The 22,471-nt window shown below is 36.4% G+C and overlaps 1 protein-coding gene across 1 annotated transcript in view; it reads left to right on the forward strand.

The window, feature by feature from the left end:
* The window catches only part of CFAP99 (cilia and flagella associated protein 99), a 54,508-nt gene that overhangs the window by 369 nt on the left and 31,668 nt on the right, over nt 1-22,471 (forward strand). The window contains exons 2-5 of the mRNA XM_057374050.1: nt 2,374-2,501; nt 13,253-13,397; nt 15,462-15,556; nt 21,459-21,571. Of these exons, the coding sequence (XP_057230033.1) occupies nt 2,382-2,501; nt 13,253-13,397; nt 15,462-15,556; nt 21,459-21,571 (473 nt within the window). The 5' untranslated portion in view covers nt 2,374-2,381. The remainder of the gene's footprint in view (nt 1-2,373; nt 2,502-13,252; nt 13,398-15,461; nt 15,557-21,458; nt 21,572-22,471) is intronic.

Consider the following 22,471-nt stretch of genomic DNA (forward strand, 5'->3'; position numbering starts at 1 on the left):
TAYTTCCAGGGATGGKGCATCSTGAACRTCTCKGGGCAACCTGTGCCATGGCCTCTCCRCCCTCACAGSGAAGAATTTCTCGCTAATATCTAATTCTAAACCTACCCTCTTTCACATATTTATTAGGTGTTTGTAAGTACAATAGTAAAGATCAACAGGGCATGTGTTCCACTGTGGACAGGGTTGCTGGGCTTTGCTCCCTGAATTTTTGGGCAAGTAGCCAGCCGTGGTGTCCATTTCCTAACCTACCTCATAAATATAATAAAATTTTTTTGCAGAAGGTTTTGTATAATAAGTATTTAATTGTAAAGTTCAGTAAGATAATAGATAAAAAATACTGTGTCATGTCAAGGAAAACACTCGTAGTAGGTATGTAAAACATTGAAGTACATGCAAATTAAAATTAGGTTCCTCGAACATTTTCCATCTGATCTGTCTGAATTTTTCAGGGAGGCTTAGTTCAGCTCTTTTTAAGAACAGCTTTTATCAGAGGAAATGCAATCTCAGTCTTTCTAGGCCAAGAACATTGGAGCAGATGCAAAACCTGAAAGAACCTTTCAGGTCATTGAAACCAATCCCTACAATTGTGGCCAGTCTTATCCTATGTAATTGCTTTCAAAATACCTCCGAGCTCTGCTGTAAAAAARGGTTAAGTCAGGTTCTCACCTCCTTTAACTGAAATCTAGAGCTGATAATGCAAAATTTCTATCATTTTATACACAGTATAAATTTATATCATTTTTATACATAGAAATGAGAGTATTTTTTCCAACTRACTGTGTGGAAATAAGGGTGCATATCACACCAAAAGAATTTTATTCCTGATGTGTATGTTTTTAAACACTGACAATAATAATAGCAGCTTCTTYAATCAGAAGTGGAGTTTTTCCTATTAAGGACTATGTCCAGAGATCTAAAGGCATTACTATACACCTTAGTTTTCATGTTCCAGCTTTTGGGATTAATGGTTGTTATTTGGGGGGAGAGTGAATATCAGAGCATGAGAACTCAAATTTCTTACAATTGCACCAGAAGAAAAAAGCGWTTGTTACCTGGTAGAGCTGTTGGAACCTGAATTATGATTCAGCCTGAATACAGAGATATATCTTTCTTGCTCATCCAAAATCCCTGGTGAGTGTAAGAAATTTGGCAGGTTCTTACCTGAGAAATGAATGACTCTCAGAGGAATGGAGTAACACTGACTCCCCTGTGCCTCTTTCTGTATTTGCYATCCCTTGTCCTGATCCAACCCTGCTTTGCTAGACTTTTTTTATTATTATTTGTACATTTTGTCTTGATCATAAGAGGTACCTAAATTATTATATTGAACATAATCACAGACTCTTTSTTTCAGTGTTTTGAAATTAGTAATGAAAAGTGCTACTTAGGCAATTATTATTGAGTAAGGTAGTGCTGAAAGGCAGACTACAATACTACTGTGTCTGGAAATGTTATTATAATATTTTAAAGCAAGAAATAAATTATGTTTGCCCCAGTGGGAATGAATCATTTAGATCAAGCATTCTTTTCTAACATCAAAATATGATGATGTATAAAATACAAGAACTATTTTCAAAAATACATTTTTATTTTCACCATGGAAAGTTACTTTTGTCCTCATTTTCTTCCAATTGCTAAATCAGATTAATAACTTTSAGGCCTGATAGTTGCTGTCATTGGTCTTTTAAACCCAACAACATGTGCATGTTGTGCATGTTTAGGAACAAATTCATTATAGTTCTTGTCATCTGAACTTTAAAATTAAGGTAACTAGTCCTACACATTCTCAGACATCATTTGTGATCAACAAAATCCAGTCATTTCATAAGCAAAGCATCAAACATAACAAGTACTCACTTGCTGTGCCTTCAGAAACCTTGGCAGTGGCCCAGACCACTGAAGTGCTGTGATCAYGGCCCAGCCTGCTGACCAACACTCATTGCTTCCTTATAATTCCTCTCTGTTCCTATTCTTTTGTTGCTTTTCAAAAACAGGCTGTTGACAGCAACATGTGATGAGATTTAAGACTAAAATTCTGCTTTCTGTTGCATCGSACTGGGAAGATTTGTATGRCACACAGGCAAAAATTCATGTTYTTCTCTATATTATCTTAAATTATATTTGTGAAATRACCTGGTGCRGGAACCATTTACCCTTAAGATATTTTGAGACAATTGCTATATGTAAYTACATATTCTATTTTTTGATTTTTCATTTCTCCTGTCAGCCATGCTGAGTAACTGTGATTTTGAAAGCTTGACCTAAACATTCTCTTCTACRTTACTGCAATGTAACTTCTGCATGAGCTTATCATCATGCATTATGCCACAAATGAAGGAGGYATGAAAAAGTAATGTTTTTCTGTATTTATAGGATTCTCCATGGTGAAGATGGTCAGCCATACAGAACTTATTGCACTAATAGTGCAGCAGCTTGACAAATATAACCCTGARTATCAGAGCCCGGAGGATTTCTTGAATGAATCATCTACAATGTTGCAGGTATATTAAGTTTCAGCTCATCTWATACAGTTTACTTGGTTACTGTGTGATTTTAAATGTAAAGGTATCTGGTTTTTAACATGTTGTTGTAGCTCTCATTGATTTTTCTTACAGTGACATTTTTYGTTCATGAGTAAAGTCCACATTTCTTATGGTTATCACCACAAAACAAGGCAGTAAAGATCAGAGGGGTTGAAAAACCGCTTGGATAGCAACAATAAAAAAAAAAAAGCAACAACCTTCTAAAATGGATCAGATAGTGATAGGGAAAACTTCTGTTCCACTTCTGACTAAGCTGTTTTGTAGTTTCTTATTCCCTTCTTCCTCCCAAGCAGAAGTTTCTGACAGCATGACCCATTTGGATGTACAAATGCAGTTCAGAAGCTGAGTCTCAGGATCAGGTATTCTTGCTTTGAGGACATAAGTGACCACCAGAACAGTGGGAGAGAAGGGCAGTGGCAATAAATCACCTACCAGATTATGATTTAATACTGCAARTAACCAGACCAYGATTTGCCAATTTGTTCTGGCCGAMGCAGTTCCCATCCTGTCCTGACCATAGTCTGTCACCTCTTCCCATGTCTTTGTCCTCAGTGTYGCCCTGACTTGTGCTGAGGCAGCTAGTGGGCTGAATCAGCTTTAGCAAATCACTAAGGGAAGAKAGTAATACTGTTTGGACTGCTATTGTCTGTGTGTGCCATGTGTGATCAAACGGCATTGTAGGAGCTCTGGTTCCACACTGCCATGTAGCTCCAGTGCTCATTTCCCCTTCTGACAATAAGGTGTAAACCACTGCTATTCCAGTTAGATAATCGTTTGCTGTTGATTTTGCATAAATACAAATGACTGCAAGAATATAAAACTGCAGGTTAGATATGAAAGCCAGGGGCTGAGCAGTGGCTCCATACCCATTCTTTGGGTACTTGCYTTCTTAAATGGCTGCCACTCAGACCCCTACTCTGTGACCCTCCCCTCCTGCCTTGTAGTACTGACAAAACTCTTTGTGTAATCATATCCTGAATTACATCGGGGAACTGATCCAGGGTCAAAATAATCATTTTTCACTGGGCAGAGAGCAGATAAATTCAGCTACCACTGCTGCCAAAATAAATACTTACAAAAATGAGTCTTMAGATCACTGTTCTTCTCACCCTAGGAAAGGTGATACAAAGACAAAAGAAGCACTAACTTCATTAGAGAAACATGAATCTAAAGTTTCATAATAAACCCTTTCAAGAGGGGAAGGACAGGGACGATAGCTGAGGCCAAAGGCAAAGCCAAAATCTTTTCTCTGGGCTAGTTTCAGGTTACTTACTATACAGTATTTATCCAAGAAAGTAAAAAGTAAGATGTATGTTTATATAAAATTCAGCTTTGTTTCAGYACCAAATGGATGATTAAAATTCATCATGAAAAATTCACTTCTTTCTTTTCTGTTTCATAATAGGTATATGATCCTAAAAATATTATAGCATTTTTGTACACATGATTTTCAGGCTTGGTCATTTACCAATTAGCAAGTATTAACTAACCCATGCAGAAACTTCCATCGGTTTGCATCCTGTTTAACACCCTGGCTCTAAATCACAGGCTAGATTWATGCCTGTTTGTCCCATGCCAGCAGCATGACAAAATAGCAAACCTCATGTTGTCTACTGACCAGACAAAAATTAGAAGAGCCAGATTCCAAGAGTAATTACAAGACACAGCTCTATATTTACGTTTTTACTGACTTACGTATGTAGTAGATCACACTTGACTTTTCTACAAGTTACAATCTTCTATTCTATGAAACTTTTAATTGGTTAATAGTTTTCCATCCCCTAACAGTGGAGTCAGATTCCAGTCATTGTTAACAYTGTATGTTTCATTCATAATGGTTACCTTTATTCTATTTTGATGTTGAGAGTCTTTATGTCTTCTAATGTGGTATTTGAGGTGTCTYGTTTAGTTCTTTGATAACTTCTTGATGACCTCCATAAAATATGCTCCTTACCCTCTTGTTCACCTGSCTGGGGATGTTCCTGGTGAAACAAACAATCTTGGGCTAGATTATTTCCCTCAAAATAAAAACACAGTACACACAGGTCATTCCAGAACATGTTCAAGGGAGTTCAGCACCCCAGTAGCAGGGGCTGCAGGAGCTGCTGTGATGCCAGTCTTGTCAAGTTCCAGATCCTCAAAATAAGTACCTCTGACAACCACACATTGTCACTTGAACTGTGAGGAGCCAAGGACATTTTGCAGAACAAAACCTCTGTCAGAATAAAGCGGATTTTAGAGCAATATAAGTGTATGTAGGAACTGATTGAAATAAAACAAAATTACTTCCTTGGGAATCTAATAAAGGAAATTAGGAGATGGGCATCCTTTGCTGATCATAAATGGGGAAGACRTCAGTAAAGAGTGAGAAATTAGAGGCAGAATGGAACTGATTTTTGAAGCATCTTGACAGGCAGCTTTAGTTTTATGTGCTAGAATCAACTGTGAGATGGTAGGTGGAGTAAGTGGGTCAAATCAATGGACTAGCAGGATGAACTTAACAATAGCATTCCAGATGGTTGATTTACTAAGATTGGGTTAGTTAAACCCACGAAAGAGAAGTTTATTTCAAGAAAATAGAAAATTCTGAGACASTACCTTAGATTTTTAGCTATGAAGCAATAGGAAAGTACTATTTGAAACCTACTCTTCAGAAAGATGAAGAAGATGTGCACATAAACTGCTGATGATATCCCAGGGAATAATCTGCATGAAAATTGACCTCTGGAGCTGTAGGCTTGACTGACAGGCAGGGTGGCAATAGAACCAGTAATTGAGGAAAGATGTAGCATGAGAGCACTGAAGTTTTGTCTTTGCACTGTTGAAATTAAACTGACAACAGCGACAAGGAAATGTCACRGAGAGAGGCCAGCATCCTAGACTGAAGTTTAGGGTTCTTATTTGTGTAGATGATAAATGGGAATATGTTATGAAAGGAAGTTGGATGCAGTCCTGCGGGAAGGAGTCTGGAAGGSACAATCTGTCTTGATCCAAATATCCCTGTCAACTGTTTACCAGCAGCATAAGACCATTCTTGTGGGAATCCTTGCAAATTAAAGCAGTAAAAATATCTGGTGAACCGAGGAACAGGAAAGTAGGTGAAAGTGAGCAAACAAACATATTTTAAAATGATGCACTTTACAATATGAATGTATGTAAAAAAAGAAAGAGGTGTGAAATAGAACAGGTTGAAGCCATTGGGTTGAAAATATACTTGCTTTTGCAAATGATAGTAAAARGGAATTCATAGATTTCTGTGTTAGRTCTTTTACTAAGTATACCATCAGTCACTGTTGAATATTCTGGTCAAAATCCAGCAGGTTCCTGTTGGTTTCACTGTGCTACTGCAAAGGTGACACAGTTCAGAGCACAGTCAATCTTCAGCAAGATTTTCTTTTTAATTTCTAGATGCACATAGATTTACATAAATAATCAAAATAAAAGTCAAAATACATGATTGTGCAAAATAGTATACTTTTGGTCTTTCATAAAGACTGTAGACATTTTTGTATTTTGACAGTACACAATGGCTATACTCTACAGTTTTGGAATACTCTGCTAGCCAAATATTGGGTGGATGGCAGAGAAAGATAAACTGAATTCTGTTCTATGCTCTGTCATCTTTCTGTCCCGGTCCTTTCTCTTGTCCTCAAGTTTACTTGCACAGGAATCCTTATTTAACCTGTCCCAGTTCCATCTCTCCAAGTGGTTGATTCCAGTACTATTGTCACTGTGCAGCAAGTCCTGATCACCTCTTTGGTCTTGTTCTGCTCACCTCAAAAGTTCTTGCACATTCAGTTCCAATCTCTACAGTACCTAAAAAAATGAGAAATCTCTCTCTCTTCAAACTGAAACCCAWAAGAGGCAGATGCCAGAGAGAAGATAGGTGAGACTGGCACTGCCTGCCCTGTGCTGGGCATGTTGAGGGCACACAGTCTTTAAAGTAGTTTACTGTTACACTTTAAATTCACACAAAACACATGCAAGTGGGTATTTTCACTTGGTAAAATGTGCATGGATTTTCRTAAGAAAAAGGCCAAATTTGTAAGGCACTGCTGACCCCTGTGTGCTACCTTGAAAATACATCCCAAGCTGTTTCCCTGCATTTGGTTTGAAATTRTTTAATATTTCCAAATAATAAGGTAAAAACCTGGAAATTTGAAAGTTTCTGTCAAAAATCTGTTACATGTATCAGGCCATGTGAGCTGCTCTCAGCCTATTCCTTTTAAATTAYATAGAAGGTTGTCCATGAACTTCAGCAGAAGTGGAAGCAACCTCTTGATTATTATTAATTTCTTCATGCATCTTTATAAGTTTATTTAAATATCAGTATTCCACCTGAACATATTCTCCCAGTGTAGGAAATCTTATTTCAAGCTTTGAGACAGAAATCTCTTCAGAAAACTTTTGGGTGTACAGTCTGATTCTGAGTWTATTCCAGCGGGACTGCCCAAAATCTGAAGCATTACCCTGCACRTACATTGGTGTACATGAGATAAGCAGTTTCCTATCTTTATTTGCAGGGAAATGATGGCATTACACACTGCTCTCCAGAGGTGGCTCTTTCTAGCTGTATGTGGGATTTAGCTTTACACAGCCCATTTACAGCAGTGATAGCTGCACGTCTAATCCCCTTTTCTTTGAAAAAGCACCCATCTCTCCCTGCATCTGTGTAATTGAGGCAGATCAAACAGATACCGTATCAAATAACCAGTGGGATACATTTTTCACTCRTTGCACTTTGCAACCACTCAGTGTTTCAATACACAATTAGGAGATCTGAAAATTAGTGCTAAAGMAAAAGAAAGTGAGATTAAAGAAAGGTAAACTATTACTCTGACAGTAGTYCAGATCTGAACTGCTGTGTATATAAAGATAGAATTTTTTTTGTATGATGGAAATTTATAAACAAATTGCTGCATGCCAGGTAGTTGTCAGTGTTCAAAACCAAGGTGTCAAGAGAGAACATCATCCTTTAAAGGCCACCCAGGATGCAAGGAAAACACATTCCAAGCCCAGTTCTTATCTTCTAACTCCTAGTTCAGGCTTCTGTACAGAACTGGAGTTAGGAAAACTCACTGATTATTAGCCTCTTGTTTTCAGAGAAGAAGAGATGAAATCTGGAAGGCTTTTAAGTTACTGAATAATGAGATGAATAACACAGTTTCCTCTAATTAGAGTGTTAGGATCAAAATCAGTCTAGACATGTTAAACTCCATACATTTTATTTCTGCTACATATAAACTTTACATCATAAAAAGAATTGGTTTTTATTGTTCTCAGTCAATGATCAGACTTGATTTTCTTCCAGGAAGAAAACTATGCTTTGAGTTATAATTTAGTTATTTGGAGTCTTCATGTTTATTGTATTGCAATTTACAGTGTTTATAACATAATATTGGACTTGTTTTTCACTGCATATATTTTCAATAACAACATAGATTCATTAGGAATATGATGGATGATTCCTAATWGCAACAAACAAGCTCTCACCTTCAATCATGAAGAATCATATTATTYCCTCAAACCTCCTAAAAACAAATAAGTACGTTAAATGTTTTTGCTTCAGTATTGTGACCTTGTTGCTATTAAAAAATAATTCAATTTGAATTATCCTGAATAACACATTAGCTTAAAATAATTGTCTCAGATCTTTWAATTGTTACACATTCATTCAAATTTGCATCTGTTCCTGTTGCTCTTCATTTGAATGGCCAGATTACTTCTCCTTGTTTATCTTCCTAAATGCTTTTTAATACTCCTTTTACCAGACTGATGCCATCCAGATAATATCTTCATTCTTGTGTACTAAACCCCCTTCTTTTTATTRAGCATTCTTCACTTAAATCTATCAAAAATGATCCATGTCCAAAGTGTTCTTTCATCCATGCATGTGGCATAAAGGATATCCTTTCATTAGACTATTGATAGATATGGACTGCATCTGCTCATTTTGAAAAAAGATTAAATTTTGTACCTAACTGAAGCATGCCAGTTACTGTTCTTCCTTGTGACTGTTAGAATCAAGCTTTTGCTGTGATAACAAGAGACAGATTTTAACACATGCAATGTTTGTGCCTTTCTCTATGCAAATAACTTTATTTTCAGTGGAATGATTTGCTTCAATTAAAGTTACAGGATCAGACCCATCATATTGACCTTCTTACAAACATCCCAGYTACAGAAAAGCTTATTTCTGTAAAACCAGAACTGCCACCCCAAATTCATTGCTCTGCTCCTTTATACCTCTCGTGTTGATAGCAAGATGAACTGTTCATGAGYTTCCCATTTCACAAGAACATGGTGTGATTTGGCACAACTCTTCATAGTTCTCGTTTGTGCTRGTTCAGCTGTGTCTCACACATGCCCACTCAACTGATTTTACTCAACTGTGAGTAAAATCCACAAATGTCAAAAGTCATAGATTTAGTTTTAAATATGAAGACAATGTAATGTTAGAATGATAGATTTGGAAAAAAATTATACTAAATTATATTGGTCTAATTTGTGTTATTAGCTACTGACATAAATGCAGATTAGGATCTTTCTAAGGAAAGGATAGAATCTGAGTTTTCTGCAGTATTCTGGGATTTAAGATTAAGTAGAAGGGAAAATTATGTTAACTGTCTCTTAGTACAGCATTGGTCAGTATTGTCTGCCTGAAGATAAAAAATACTAGCTTGTGACTGCAACACAGACTGTGAATAGTAAAAACAGGATATTCTCCTACTTACRTTTGAAGATCCCTGGGWTTTTTTTACCACTGACTTCAGAGAGAAAGAAGACTGGGTTCTGGTGACTGATTCAAACCCYGGTTACGTCAGTAGGAATATTTTCTTTCATTTTCATAGTCTTCTGATTAGACCCTTGGAGAGGACTAGCACTGATATCTGAAGCACTCAGATATGTGTGCTACTAATCAGACTCTATCTGCAAAGTGTGCACATTCTGCCTAGAAGAAGGGAGTTCACTACATATTATTGCACAGTTCTCTCAAGAGGTGAAAGCTATTTTATCTTTTCATCAAATAATACCTTCTTTCTAAAATGTTTGTTTCACTTAAACTATATCCTTAGCCTGAGAAGTCTCAGACAGAGCATGGCTGATATTTCTTTCCTTCTTTCTCTCCAGAGAGAGAGCTTTTCTTTCTCTCCTTTTCTGATCTCTCTGGCCCCTTCAAACAGGTCCCACTGTAATCAGCCTTATTATGATACACCCACAGTGGCAAAGCTTGTCTTTTGTGGGTATTTCTCCGTTGAATTAATGCTGTTTTTTGTACCAACCCATGATGGAAATTGTGTTCAAAGCCCTTCTTACTGTCGCTTCTCTCCCTGAGAAAACTTGACTGATTCCCAGCTACAGCTATGTGTCAGAGAGCAGGAAAAATATGTCCATGGAAGCAGGCTATAGGTGTTAGGGTTTTCCCAAAAGGGGTAGCTAACACCAGTCAGCACATAATTAGACAAGAACCACATTTTTTGTCCCAGGATCACTCAGGATAATTTCAGACAGAATCTTTTTTTTACAACTTAAACACTTAGTAATCAGAAAAGCTGAAATTCAATGCCATRGAGAGAATACTTTCACATTCTGTAATTGTTCAAGATCTGTTTTGTCTTCYCATATTTTTAATATTCARTGTAACAGAAAATGATCACTGCATGTGTTACTTTGACCTGTAAATTATCTGGCCTTTCTTATGCTGAAGGGCTCACACATACTTGCAAACTTAGCTAACTGCTAGTTGTTTCAGGGAAATRTGTGATTCAAGTATACTTGAAAAGGTAAGAAGTTGCTCTGRTGGACAGAATAAATGCTCACAAATWAGGATTTATTATTTCTTGTTGGCACCAATGACTTAATGTATTACCTGGGGCAAATCTCTTACTTGCTCCATGCCACACTTCCTGAATTTACAAAATTTTATTAGCCAAAAGGAATCTCATTTAGTACAATTAATGCTAGTAAAGTGTTTTTAATCCTCATACRAAAGGTGCTATAAACATACAAGCTGTCATACTATACCATTTCAAGATCACTTGACCCACTCTGAAATACATYCCATTGACATAAAGTGCAGCACAAAGCCCCATGTAGGAATTAGTGCTAGAAATTGCACCTCCCCAACACATTCTTTTCCCAAAGCCATTATTATTTCAGATACACAGATAAACTGTAAATACCCTTGATGCCATTTGTAGAGGACACAATGTGCTTTCTATTCAGAGAGTATCCTAACTGGTTTAAAGCACTGGCTCTAGTTTTGATTCATCAGATTATCTGCAGGGCTTAACCAACAACTGGCTCACCTTTGGGATTTCTCATCCAAGTTCTCCTCCTGCCCAGTCTKGTTTAGTTGATTGAGTAGTGATGAGATCACTTCCTTAGGTGACACAGCTGCAGGCTGCTCAACCATTCTCGATTTTCACACAGAGAAACCAAACATTTAGTACCTTCTGTGGCTGAGAACAGATTCAACACATTATGTTTCATGACAAGACCTTTTGGCCTGTGGTCCTCAGAACTGCCAATCTGTACTGATGTTGTGGGGCAGAGCTGTCCCCAGGCTGCACCGCTGCCACCCTCTTGCTTGTAGTGCTTATGTACATTCTTGGTCAAGGTGTAAGCAAGAGTAACAACTTTTGTGTTCATCCTGACACTTCTGACTGACTTGTTAACTCAGAGCTGTAACAGTAGAGTAAATGTGGACAGGCAATTGCATTTTTATGCTGTAGTCTCCACTGTAGGAGAGATTTGGGCACAGGTGGTGCCCTCTTGTTACCTGTTTGTCTACTTTTGGCCATCTCTCTAAAGCATATTTGAAAAGCAYAGGTTTGCCATAGCACCTTATATCAAAGTACACAGAATGTGAATGCAAAGATTCTAATCTAATAAAGATCTTGAAAACTGTTGAAATTTTAGCTTTCTAGCAGAAGTAGTTGAGAGGGTTTTCTTTGGGGCTTTTGTTGGGCCTATTTCCAACAGGCTTGGCCAGTTTTACTATGGACTTGGTGTTTATTACCAGAGCTACTATTTTCTKCAGTTTCTTCTTTAACAACACAATTTGCTCAAGGGAAGCAATTGTTTTAGATTCAAAATCACAGTCCTGCTTTCACTGGAATTATATCCTCTCTCACTTTGCCATTCAGTTATTTAGATTTGTTTTTTACCCTTTTGTGGTGAATTCTTAGGTATATCAAATATGATACATAGATATTTTGTTATTTAGTGGGAGCTTAGATTTATGGATTTTCTTTGTTTTATGAAAGAAGTTCCATAAATCTTCATCCAAAAAGGCATATTTGGAATGAACTGCGTGCCTCTCAAGAATCCTCAGTGCTTAGCAAGATAGAGTCCATCCTTCCCTGCTTTTTTTTTTTTGCATATTTTAAGATTTGTTCAGTCTCTTTCCTCTTTTTTTTTCTGGTGATGATACACAAATTAGAAGGAACAAAACCTGACTTTTGAGCAGGAGTATTGAAATAAAATTATGCTGGCTCTGAATGACAACCTGAGAAAATAAACTTTGAATTCTTCTGCATAATTTTTACATTTAAATACTAGAATGGTAATTTTAAGGTTTTGCCCTGTATTTGCTCGATCTCAAAGCCCTGTGTAGTGTCATACATCAGAAAACTCMTGGAGTTCCATCCAGCAGCCTCTAATAATACCCATAAACTAGAAAGGAATCACATTAGAGAAATAAAACAATCAGGAGGGTAGCAGACAGCCTATTAGGCAAGGTCTCATCAGATATATTATTGCAGTTCAATTGTTCCGACACCTCAGAGCTCCGGGGGAGATCATACATCAAATATGGACTGCATGTTTTCAGAAGATGCACTCAGCCTTTTTTCTTGGCTTCTTGTCTAACCTCCTTAAATCGAAGGATCATTATTGTTTGTTATTTTGTCATAGTTCAGCCGTCCATTTTCAGTTCATGTAATAATAAACTGTTCTGGCCCTCAGATTTTATTGCAATATTTAAAAGGTGGTTTATACAAGAAGTTGATCTCATATAGTAGCAGATATTCCATAGGTTATGTATTTTTAAGGGATTATGGTGTAGGATCCAGAAGACAGTGAGCATCTGACTCTCTGTTTTCTTGGGATGCTGCATAAACATTATGACTGACCAAGAGCATAGAGCTGGATAAGAAACAGACTGCAGTAAAAAGAATCCTGGCATTCACAGGTTTAGATTAAATTAGTTATATCCTCCAAAGTTGGGTTTCAGTAGCAGTTAAGAGTCTTTTCCATAATCTCTGCCCAGCTTTTCCTGTCCGTTTAGTCTCCCTAAGCAGCACAGACTTCACTGACAAAGACGAGGTTTCCTGGGGGATAACCAAACTCTTACTGAAACTTTCTCAKGCTGCTGACTAAGTTAATCATTGCTCACAGCTCAGAGACTTCAGATTTTCTTTGCATCAATGGCTGACATTCACACATCAAGGTCTTTTAACTAAATGCATATGTCAGCAGATAAAATGAACATTTAACATTGGAGAAAGTTACATTTTACTTAACAAGGGCCATTAGTTTGCTAGGACTGCCCTTATTTGATAGCATTAGAAGGGCAGCAGCCCTACCAAAGGCACTGGTATTAATTGTTCATTTTCCAGTTATTTAAAAATGATTGTACTTTTTCTACACAACTAACATTTTCTTTCCAGAATACATTAATCATTACTCATTTTGTATCTCGCTAGACTCTTAACGAGACAGAAGAAAAATTTGTATTGGATACACTAGCRGGATGCACAGAATATAAATCCATATTGGATGTAGTAGTCAATGCCTTTTATGTTCAGGACGGGAGATACTGCCCAATTTCTGACCATAATCTCTATAYAGGTAAGTTGTTTTTTACAATGCCAAATGTGTTTGCAACAAAACTTTAAAAAATATCATTTAACTAGTGTAGATCTTGGTTTTATATTATGTTGAAAGCATTGTCATTGTGCCTAGTGCAGTGTGAAGTAAAGAACTTTTTCCAATTACTTTTCTGATGTAAAGTATAAAACCTGATTTTGTTATTTAGTCTGAACTCTTACAGATATTAACTGGAATTTTACCTGAGAAAGTTAGGTAAAACAGGTGGAAAACAGAATCAGTGGCCGGAAGAAGCATCTTGGAAGTTTAACCATCCCTTTAAAAAATGTTCTTCAGTGATTTCCCTTTATTCTCTTCTATGCAATCCAATACCTCTGCCATTCAGATATAAAACTGTGTAACAAAGCTCTGTGTGCTGAGGAGCACAGCACATCTCACAGCACTAGACACAACTGTCTCTATCCTTTCATGGGTTTCTTTGTTACTGACCATCACACTGACATAAATAGACAGACTTCTCTCTGTCTCCAGGAGTGAGGTCAATTATTTTMATTTTATTAGTTATTTGGTTAGAATCAGTTATGATATAATTATACCTGATAGTACCATCTAGTTAATTAGGGTGGGTACTACTCCCAAAGTTATTTCAGGTATTGAGAAGTACATTAAAAATTACTTTAGAAATATTTGTGTTATTTATTTAATACACCTGTGCTGAGGTTGATCTATTAAGTCCCTAAATAAATTGGAATCACAAATATCCCTGTCACTGGTTCTCTAAGTCAGATAACTTCTGAATCTTTGTGAGTATAATTGAAAGTCAACTTAATTCAAAGTGGTTGAAAAATACCAAGAAGATTTACCTGATATAAATATATCAACATTTTATGTTTGAAAAGCGACTAAATTTTTATGGCAATTCTGGTTGCTTCTGTCACTATCTGGAAAATTACAGAAATCTAAATCAAACAACAAACAAAAGGRAGCCTAAACTGTCAAGGATGAAATTATTAGTGTATTGAGTTTATGCTAAATGGTAATGCTTCATTGTCTCCTTTTCTCCAGAGCCATGTTTTTCATTGTCTGGGGCACATAAATTATACCTTTAAGCTGAGTGTCGCTATAATTGGATTGTCAGGACTGGTCCACTCAAAAGCCTCCATTAATCATAGGCAGAGGGTAGGCACAGAAAATTTTCCTTTATCAACAAGTTGAGAGTCTAAGGTCATTGGCTTACATTTTTTTAAGCTGCTTGTGATTCCCTTTGCCAAGCTGCATTGACACTTAAATGATCAAAGCTGCTTATAAAGGCTGTTGCTATGTGTGAGCAGATTTGAATTTAATAAAGCTTGTAGGAGATAAATGTACATTCTGCTAAGACTGATTAAATACGTTGCTGTACTAAAGCACATGAGATTGAAGCCTAAAGATACACGGAGCTGGCTGCAGCACATTGGTCAGAATTCACTGATTTTMTCATTACTGTTTGGTGGCAGCCAAAACACTGCACCATAAGTTAAGCCTGGTTGACCAAAGCAGGTGTGGACAAATGAAAGCTGATACAGGAGCCCATGAACTTTACAGGTCAACTAAAATTTCACTGTACTGACTGTGCCTTTTTTTGTATCATGGAATAGAATCATAAATCATTTAGGCTGGAAAAGACCTCTAAGATCATTGAACTGGGCACTTGCCATAGAGGGTACAAGATTCAGGTTTGAAATGTCACAATTTGAAAACTTGATTTTATTCCAGTTCAGAATAAAAACAAAGGTCACAGCATTTTAGGCAAAATGGTCACTTGGGAAAAAAAGCAAAATAAATACTAGAAATATTCAATTTTATGTTTTTTTGGTTTTTTTTTTTTAATCTAGAATGTTGTTATGTATAATAAACTATGAATTTGGAACAGAAGAGTAAGATCTATCCTCTCTGAAAACATAAAAAACCAAACTATTTTGAAAAATTTGCKATCAAAATTGTTCAAAATTAAGGGAACAGTCTAAATCCCAGAGTATGCTGAGTATAGGGTATAGATTTCTTAGAGTTGCCTGCTGCATTTTAAATGTATGTACCTTTTGATAGTTATCTGTTATCTAGCTACTTTTCAACTGGAAGAGATTGGTCTCCAACACTTCAGCAGAATAGTGAAATCCTTGGATACTGCAAAAATGCAAAAGGTAATCAAAGTACAAAACATTTTTTAAAAATACTTATTTGTTCATTTTGTTTGATTAATCAGATTAATSTCAATTTTGAGAATAATTTAGATGGAGAAATTAGTGTTATTTTCTGTTTAAGTTCAGAAATTAAATTAGTATTTTGTTATCACAAAAGTCTTCCATTTGTTTACTTACTGAATATGATTCTCATATTCAAAGATCAATTTAAAATGTATTTTATATAACCTGAGAAGGTAGAATAATCACACAATTTACAGTTTCTGTAATTTACAATTTTTCCTCTAAATTGCACACCCTCTTGCCTGTGCTYACGTTCTTTCTTTGACTTTAGACAGGAGATGTTTTTTTCCATAAGCAATGCATCTATTGAAACTTGAAGTTCCTGCTGTTTATTGWTCTTCTTTCCCCTGAACAACCCACTGCCACTTTCATTATCAAGCCTATTGTGCTTCCATCTCTTTTTCTCCTTCCCAAAAAACACTGGCTGGCTTGGAGCTATGCATGTACCAATTGCCACAGTACAACATGCAACTGACTGAACCACTGCTGCCAAATAAAAAGTGAGACAACAAAATTCTGCTTCCCTGTCCTTTTCTGGAGTCATGAATTTGGAGTTTGCTCCACTATTTGTTTGCTATTTTTCATTAGAACTGTAGAAATATAAATATCTTCTGCTTCCCTTTCAAAATGCAAGTGCTAATTATCTTAAAAGCTATGTTGTAAAGAGGAGCAGAGGGATAAACTGAGCAGCAAGGCTTTCTCATAAGCCCTATTTTCTCAGGAAAATGGGCTAAAAATTAAATCACTGGTGACACAGCATCTGTAACCTTTGATCATCCAGATGTTTCAAAGCATAGTCCAAACACGCTGTTTGAATAACAAAGATGGAATTAAAGAGATAGGCAAATTTTAATAATTAATACTCAAAAGGCTAAGGTTTATCCTTAGAGTGATTACTTTGAATGTTCATATGGATGCCACTCTTTAATGAGTAGAGTTGTTCTGCAATATGTAGGGAGAGAGGTTAAGTTGTCTGGTTTTAGATGGACTTACTATAGAATGCTTTTTATTAATTCCRTTCAGAGACAAAAATTATGTATTTCATTAACAGTTAGAAAGAACAGAGGAGGGGCTGGAAGAATTATCATAATCTGGTAGACAGACAAATCACTCTGTCTAAAATGCTCTCCCAGCYCCTTCTTTGGTAAACATCTTAGATATGAGCCACGTGATTGGATGCATCTTGAGCTCATTCAGCTAGCAACACAATTTTCCCACTTCGTGCCAGTTATCTGTTGTTGATTCCATTCATCTAGCTTTATATGGCTTAAGCATCAGTGACCTGATGTTCTGGTTTAGATAATTTCTCCTTCCTTGTCTGGAATTACTCTTTTCTGATAGGGAAGTGCTGCCTGTACCAATGGTATGCACCTGCTATCACTGTAGCAGGTGTAACTTAGTTTGCTTAAGCATCTTACCAGATCCTTATCACCATGGCACCTAGTTTCTCTTCTCTTGCATTAGAAGAGTTTCTTTGTCTCCAAAGTGATGCTAGATTAAATTAATGCACCTGCAGCAGAGGATTTAGAAGCAGCATTTTGTCCCCCCAGCAACAGAGACAAAAACAGCAGAAGGCAGATCTGCGGCCTTAGCAACAGAAGCTRTCGGAAATTTGGGATTCTTCTACAGGATGCTGACCTCTAGATTTTGCCTGATGATTTTTGTGCCTGAGTTCAGTTAAGATACTGAAAATATATTCACATATATTTACCTAGGATAGATTTACTTTAATTAAGAAATAAATTCAGCACATCTCAGGYTGAGTGAAATTTTCTTCGTGCAGATAWACCTCACTCAGATGAATAGTCTTCYGGTGAATGAGATTGATGTGTGTGAGATTTAAGAACATCTCTCTTAAAGACATATGTGTTGGAATCCATTCAACTCAAACTCACGGTATTTCCCTGTTTGATGAATGTTCAAATATTTTCATTTAGGCAGAATAACAATGCTACCTCACTTACACAGGTTCATCTGTGTGAACAGAAAATYGCAAGCTCTCATTCTGTAATATTAAGAATACATGCAAAAATTCTTTATGGTTATATAATTGCAGAACCATGGGATAAAACCCAATCTTGTAACTTTAGTGTGATTATCCTTTTGAGAAATTAGCCATGCATTGCTAGCTCAAATCTATTTTTGTATTATATTATTCTACATGCTATTCTTCTATATTTATTTTAAAATTTAAGGATTTGTGTGTTGGAGAAAATACASTGTTGAAATAAAAAACTGAAGGAAACAGCTTTGTAATTTCTTAAYTGCATTTCTTAAATGCAAAATACGTAGAGTTTACTTTCTAGCATTTAAGAATCTCATTTGTTCTGTTTTGTGTTCTGATTGCTTCTAAAAGCAGTTCTGAAGAACTTCTGAGATCTTCAAACGAGTATCACTRCAAAAAAACTGGGCATTGTAATAGCTTTTACGATGATCTAGGAATARTAGGACAAGATCAGCCTCATGGTGGATGGTGGGTAAAACCAGTCCAAGTTGGGTCAGTAATGTTTTCAGGCAGTGGCTTATCTGTATGGTGAAACAGAAGCTGCTGTTTCTGGCAGTCTCTTCCTTAACTCAAGAGTCAAAATCTTATATTGTCAATATAAGCATTTCAGCTCGGCAAATGCCTACATGGATGTTTAAAGATAATACCAGATGAAGAAATTACCCATTTTTTATTTGTGTTCTAGAAATCTGTACAATCSTAATGTGTAAAAGAATATTATGTTCAAATTCTTAAAAGGAATTAATTTTACACCTGTAAAAATGCATTAAAAAACAGTCTTTAATTATACACCCCTGTCTTACTACAGCCAGAGTATACATTGGAATATAAACATGGGTACAATTCATTGCTGGTGTAATTCCACCCCTTCCAGAAGGGAAATGGATCTTGTTTATTATGCTTAGTGAAACTTTTGGAGTGTTCAAGACAGAGAAGTAAGCAGAATAATGTTGTTACTAAAATGACTACCAGTGACTTTGCTAACGGGACAGAGCCTGGTAACATCTAGACAGAAATCTGAGAGAAGCCCCATTCTGCTGCTATAAAAGCAATGATTGCTGATATTGGGTTTTCYATCTGTGTCCCATGGGCCAAAGACAAAACAGAAATATTAGGGATTTTTCCCAGCAATTCAGTTCACAAAACATGAAAGTTTCTCTTGTCTTATCGCTATCTGTGATGGGGATTATCAAAACTGAGATTGTGGACTTTGGCTCAGRCACACTCTGGTCAGAAATAAGGTCCAGTCATCCTGCATTATCATTTGCAATCCCTTCAGCACCTGGATGACCATTCCAGGGCTGAGTTCCAAGAATTCCCTAGTATGATGCATGTTGTGGCATATCCTTACTGTAGTATTTCTCTGRGGACTCTGAGTAAAACAATACAATGATACACATCACAGTGTTGATATCTGATCTTACAGTTAACCAGTCTGTACCTCAGGAGTACATGATAGCATTTATCAATCACATAATTATTTGTTTTAATACATGGTAAAATGTTAGTAAACAGTACAGGACTGGAGTTGCAGTAGGAAGCTTCAAGGGGTAACAGCCAACTGTTAAATACCACAGCTAGAAATCACTGTGTGCCTTTATTATAGTTTCATCTGCCTTGAAGAGTTAGTTGAATTGCTTTGTGAAAGATGAGTTGCTTTTTGAAAGATAGTTACAGCAAATATTTAGAAGACAGAGAATCAGTGAGAGCTGAAACAACATTTCAGAGGTGTAGTTTCACATGGCATTGTGTTGACAACTGACTGAAGCCTTTGAGAATGATCTAGGCTGTAAGAGGATACAGAGAGGGAGGAGTTAATGGAAGCTAGTGGAAACCTGGAGTATTTATAAGTCACCACCTGCAGWATTTCTATTTCTGTGAGCTCACTGAATACCTAGAAGTCTGAAACCAGCTCAAACCTCAGAGTCTGCCTCATTTTAAGTGTATCAGCTAATGATAAATCCTGTATTATAATCCCTGTATATACACTTGTTTAGATGGGTTTAAACCCACAGTTTTTATAAACTTTATGTATAGTCAGGGTTTCCCATAAGATGATTAGTGTGGCAGGGGACATGTTCACTGTAATCACACCTAATGCTGGGATAACTGGATGCACAATTTTGTTACAATAACTGGTAGAAATAGTGTCTAAACCGTGCATCCTTTCTGGTGGAGGGTATGATCCTGTCTAGACATTTGACATTGTATTTATACATTGCAGAAGTACAAATTACTGTTAGGTGACAGATTTAATCCAATATGCATGTGCTACAGTGGAAGATCCTCTGTAAGGACAATGAATGGCTTTCTAGAGCAATGGGATGGAATGCGTTCCTTGCCATATGCTTATTAAACTCCACACAATCTGGAAGCATCAAAAACCCCAATTTCTTCACAATTCAATGCTCAGTTTATAATCAAGCTTTATGGGATGAATGATCTTCTTTCGGATGATGTGTTGATGACATCTGCTAATTTAGGGAGTAGCAGTAGTTTCTAGACAAGAATGGGAATCTGAARGGATAATATTCGTTTAGTTCTGCAGTGCTGATCAGTCTTTTGACTACCAAAAAGCACAATAGATTAAAATAAGGCTAAATTTATAGGTTAGTTCCTTGGAAATGGTCACATCAAGACTATGGATGTCAAGTAACATGTTTTCTAGAACTGTTAAATATCTGCAGCAAACACCTTGAGTCAAATATGAATTGTTTGTAGCTGAATTATTCCAAAGMTCTGAGGCACCGTGGGCCTGGTGCCACATTTGAATAAAGAAGCTCCTTGGTCCTCCTGCACAACTAAAAACTCAATACAAAGAACTCTATGGCTCTGTGTAAAAAAACTTAAGAGGGGGCTGATGCCAAGCCTAAATAATAACCTCTGCAAGTCTTCATTCGGAGCTTCTCAGAGTGATAGTGCACTGCTTCCMAGTATGTCTCATAATGTCAATATTATTTAGTGGACCTTTTTGCTTTTACTGTGATTATTTCAATGTCATGCTTGTACTTTCATTTCCAAGAGTTTTAATGGAAGAGATAAGGTTCAAGTTTGGAATTTATATTGCTGTAAATGATACAGGCTGAATCTGAGTTCTGTTTTTCAAGAGTGTTTTAAAAGGCCATTTGAATAGTTCAAGATTTAAAGAAAGGCTTTTGACCTTCTGGTGAACTGCAGTGGCAAACAAAAGTTCAAATGCTAGTTGCTATTTCTCCCCCATGTAGAACCTTACAATGTATAAGTATGCCAAATTTCAGTCTTCTTGTTTAATGGGAATATGCCAATCAATTATATTTCAATAAAAGAAGAAGCCACATTGTATAGTATTTACTGTAGTTTTCAGCAATTGTCTCTGCCCAGTTCCCATGGCATTGTAAAAAATTTAAGTAATTCAGGCCTGACGTATTTCTGGGCTTCATGGGTCATTCAGTTATATAATCAGTAATCAGTAGTTCAGCTTGGGGGTATTAGACTCTGAAACTGTATTGTAAAATTATACTAAAATCAGAGTATTCCAGTTATAATTAATTTTGAATAAAACTTTTGTTTTCYAATGTTTGAAGCAAATCAAAGATGAATCAACACATCTCTGTGTTGTAGCCACAAGTTTGGGTTTTTTTGCCACAAAAAAAAAAAAAACGTTTTAGTACCTATTAGTGTTTCATAAAATAGAACTAAAAGCATGGGACTATCCACCAACTAATAAGAACGTAAAAGTACTGAGCATCTATGRTTGTAATTGCAAAGTAAAATACAAGCAAGTTCAGTGGTGTTTGTAGTAAAAACAACTACCTTCTTCAACATTTGTATTTAAAAGAAACCACTTATTATTAGTTTCTTAGGTTCTTCTTCAATGACTTGTATCTGAAAACATGGATAAAAGATGAATGGAGTCACTTCTATGATTCAGTGTATGTAAAAGAGATCTGGATTGATCCGCTGCTAAGGTAAGTAGTATTAAAGTAGCCTCTGGGCACCTCAAAGTTTAAAAGCTGGAGAAAGCTTCCCCTGAAAACTTACATTTCTGTTAAAGTGTTTCTCCTATTGAGGTCACTCAGAACCTTTCTTGTCTACACAAGACTTTAGTAATCCTTTTTACTTACCCAGAGGCAAGGTTCTCTCTCAGATGAGTCCTTTCACAGCTGTTGGACATTTGCTCCCTGATTCCCCTGAATAGATAAAACATCGTACTCTGAAAAAAAAGTAAAATTGAAGGTTCAAATTATCTTACTGAGTTAGATGTCATGCTTCATCAGTCACTTCAACATYTGTATGACATTAAGCATTTGAAAAAATGTTTGACTTCGCTGAGTTTTAGCTTTATGCACAACTTGTTTATACTGATGGTCATAAAATCCCTTCTGAGCAAATCAGATAAGCATATAAGCAAGTCTTTTAAAATTGTTATTTATTTACACAGTTACAGCATCATTTAACATCTTAAATGCTCTGAGGTGCATCCTCTCATCAGTGCATCCACTCGTAAGTTAGATGGTGATATGGTTGCAACTGTACCCTTGCCAAACTGGAACATTTCCAGTGGAGAAACAGTAGCTCCACAGCCTACTGGGTCACTTTTTACTCTCATTTTTACACAGTTCAGATGAATCACATCAATGTGGTGCAGTCACACATCCTTCTCAATGCAGTATAGATCAACCCAGATGATGGCAAACACTGTTAGACAAAAACGTTCTACAATGTCAGCTGAAATGGAGTTTGCCTCTGGTTCTGTCATACCAAAGTCCCTAGAATTAATCCTTCCTCAGTAGTGTAGTTTATTAGCACTTTAACAAATACATAACATAGATTTGGCTTGCATTACTCCAAATTCCACTGAGTTCTAY

Source organism: Malurus melanocephalus, unplaced genomic scaffold (assembly GCF_030028575.1).
Source record: "Malurus melanocephalus ecotype Western Australia unplaced genomic scaffold, MMel_1.1 scaffold_214, whole genome shotgun sequence".
In the NCBI taxonomy this organism is placed as follows: Eukaryota; Metazoa; Chordata; class Aves; order Passeriformes; family Maluridae; genus Malurus; species Malurus melanocephalus.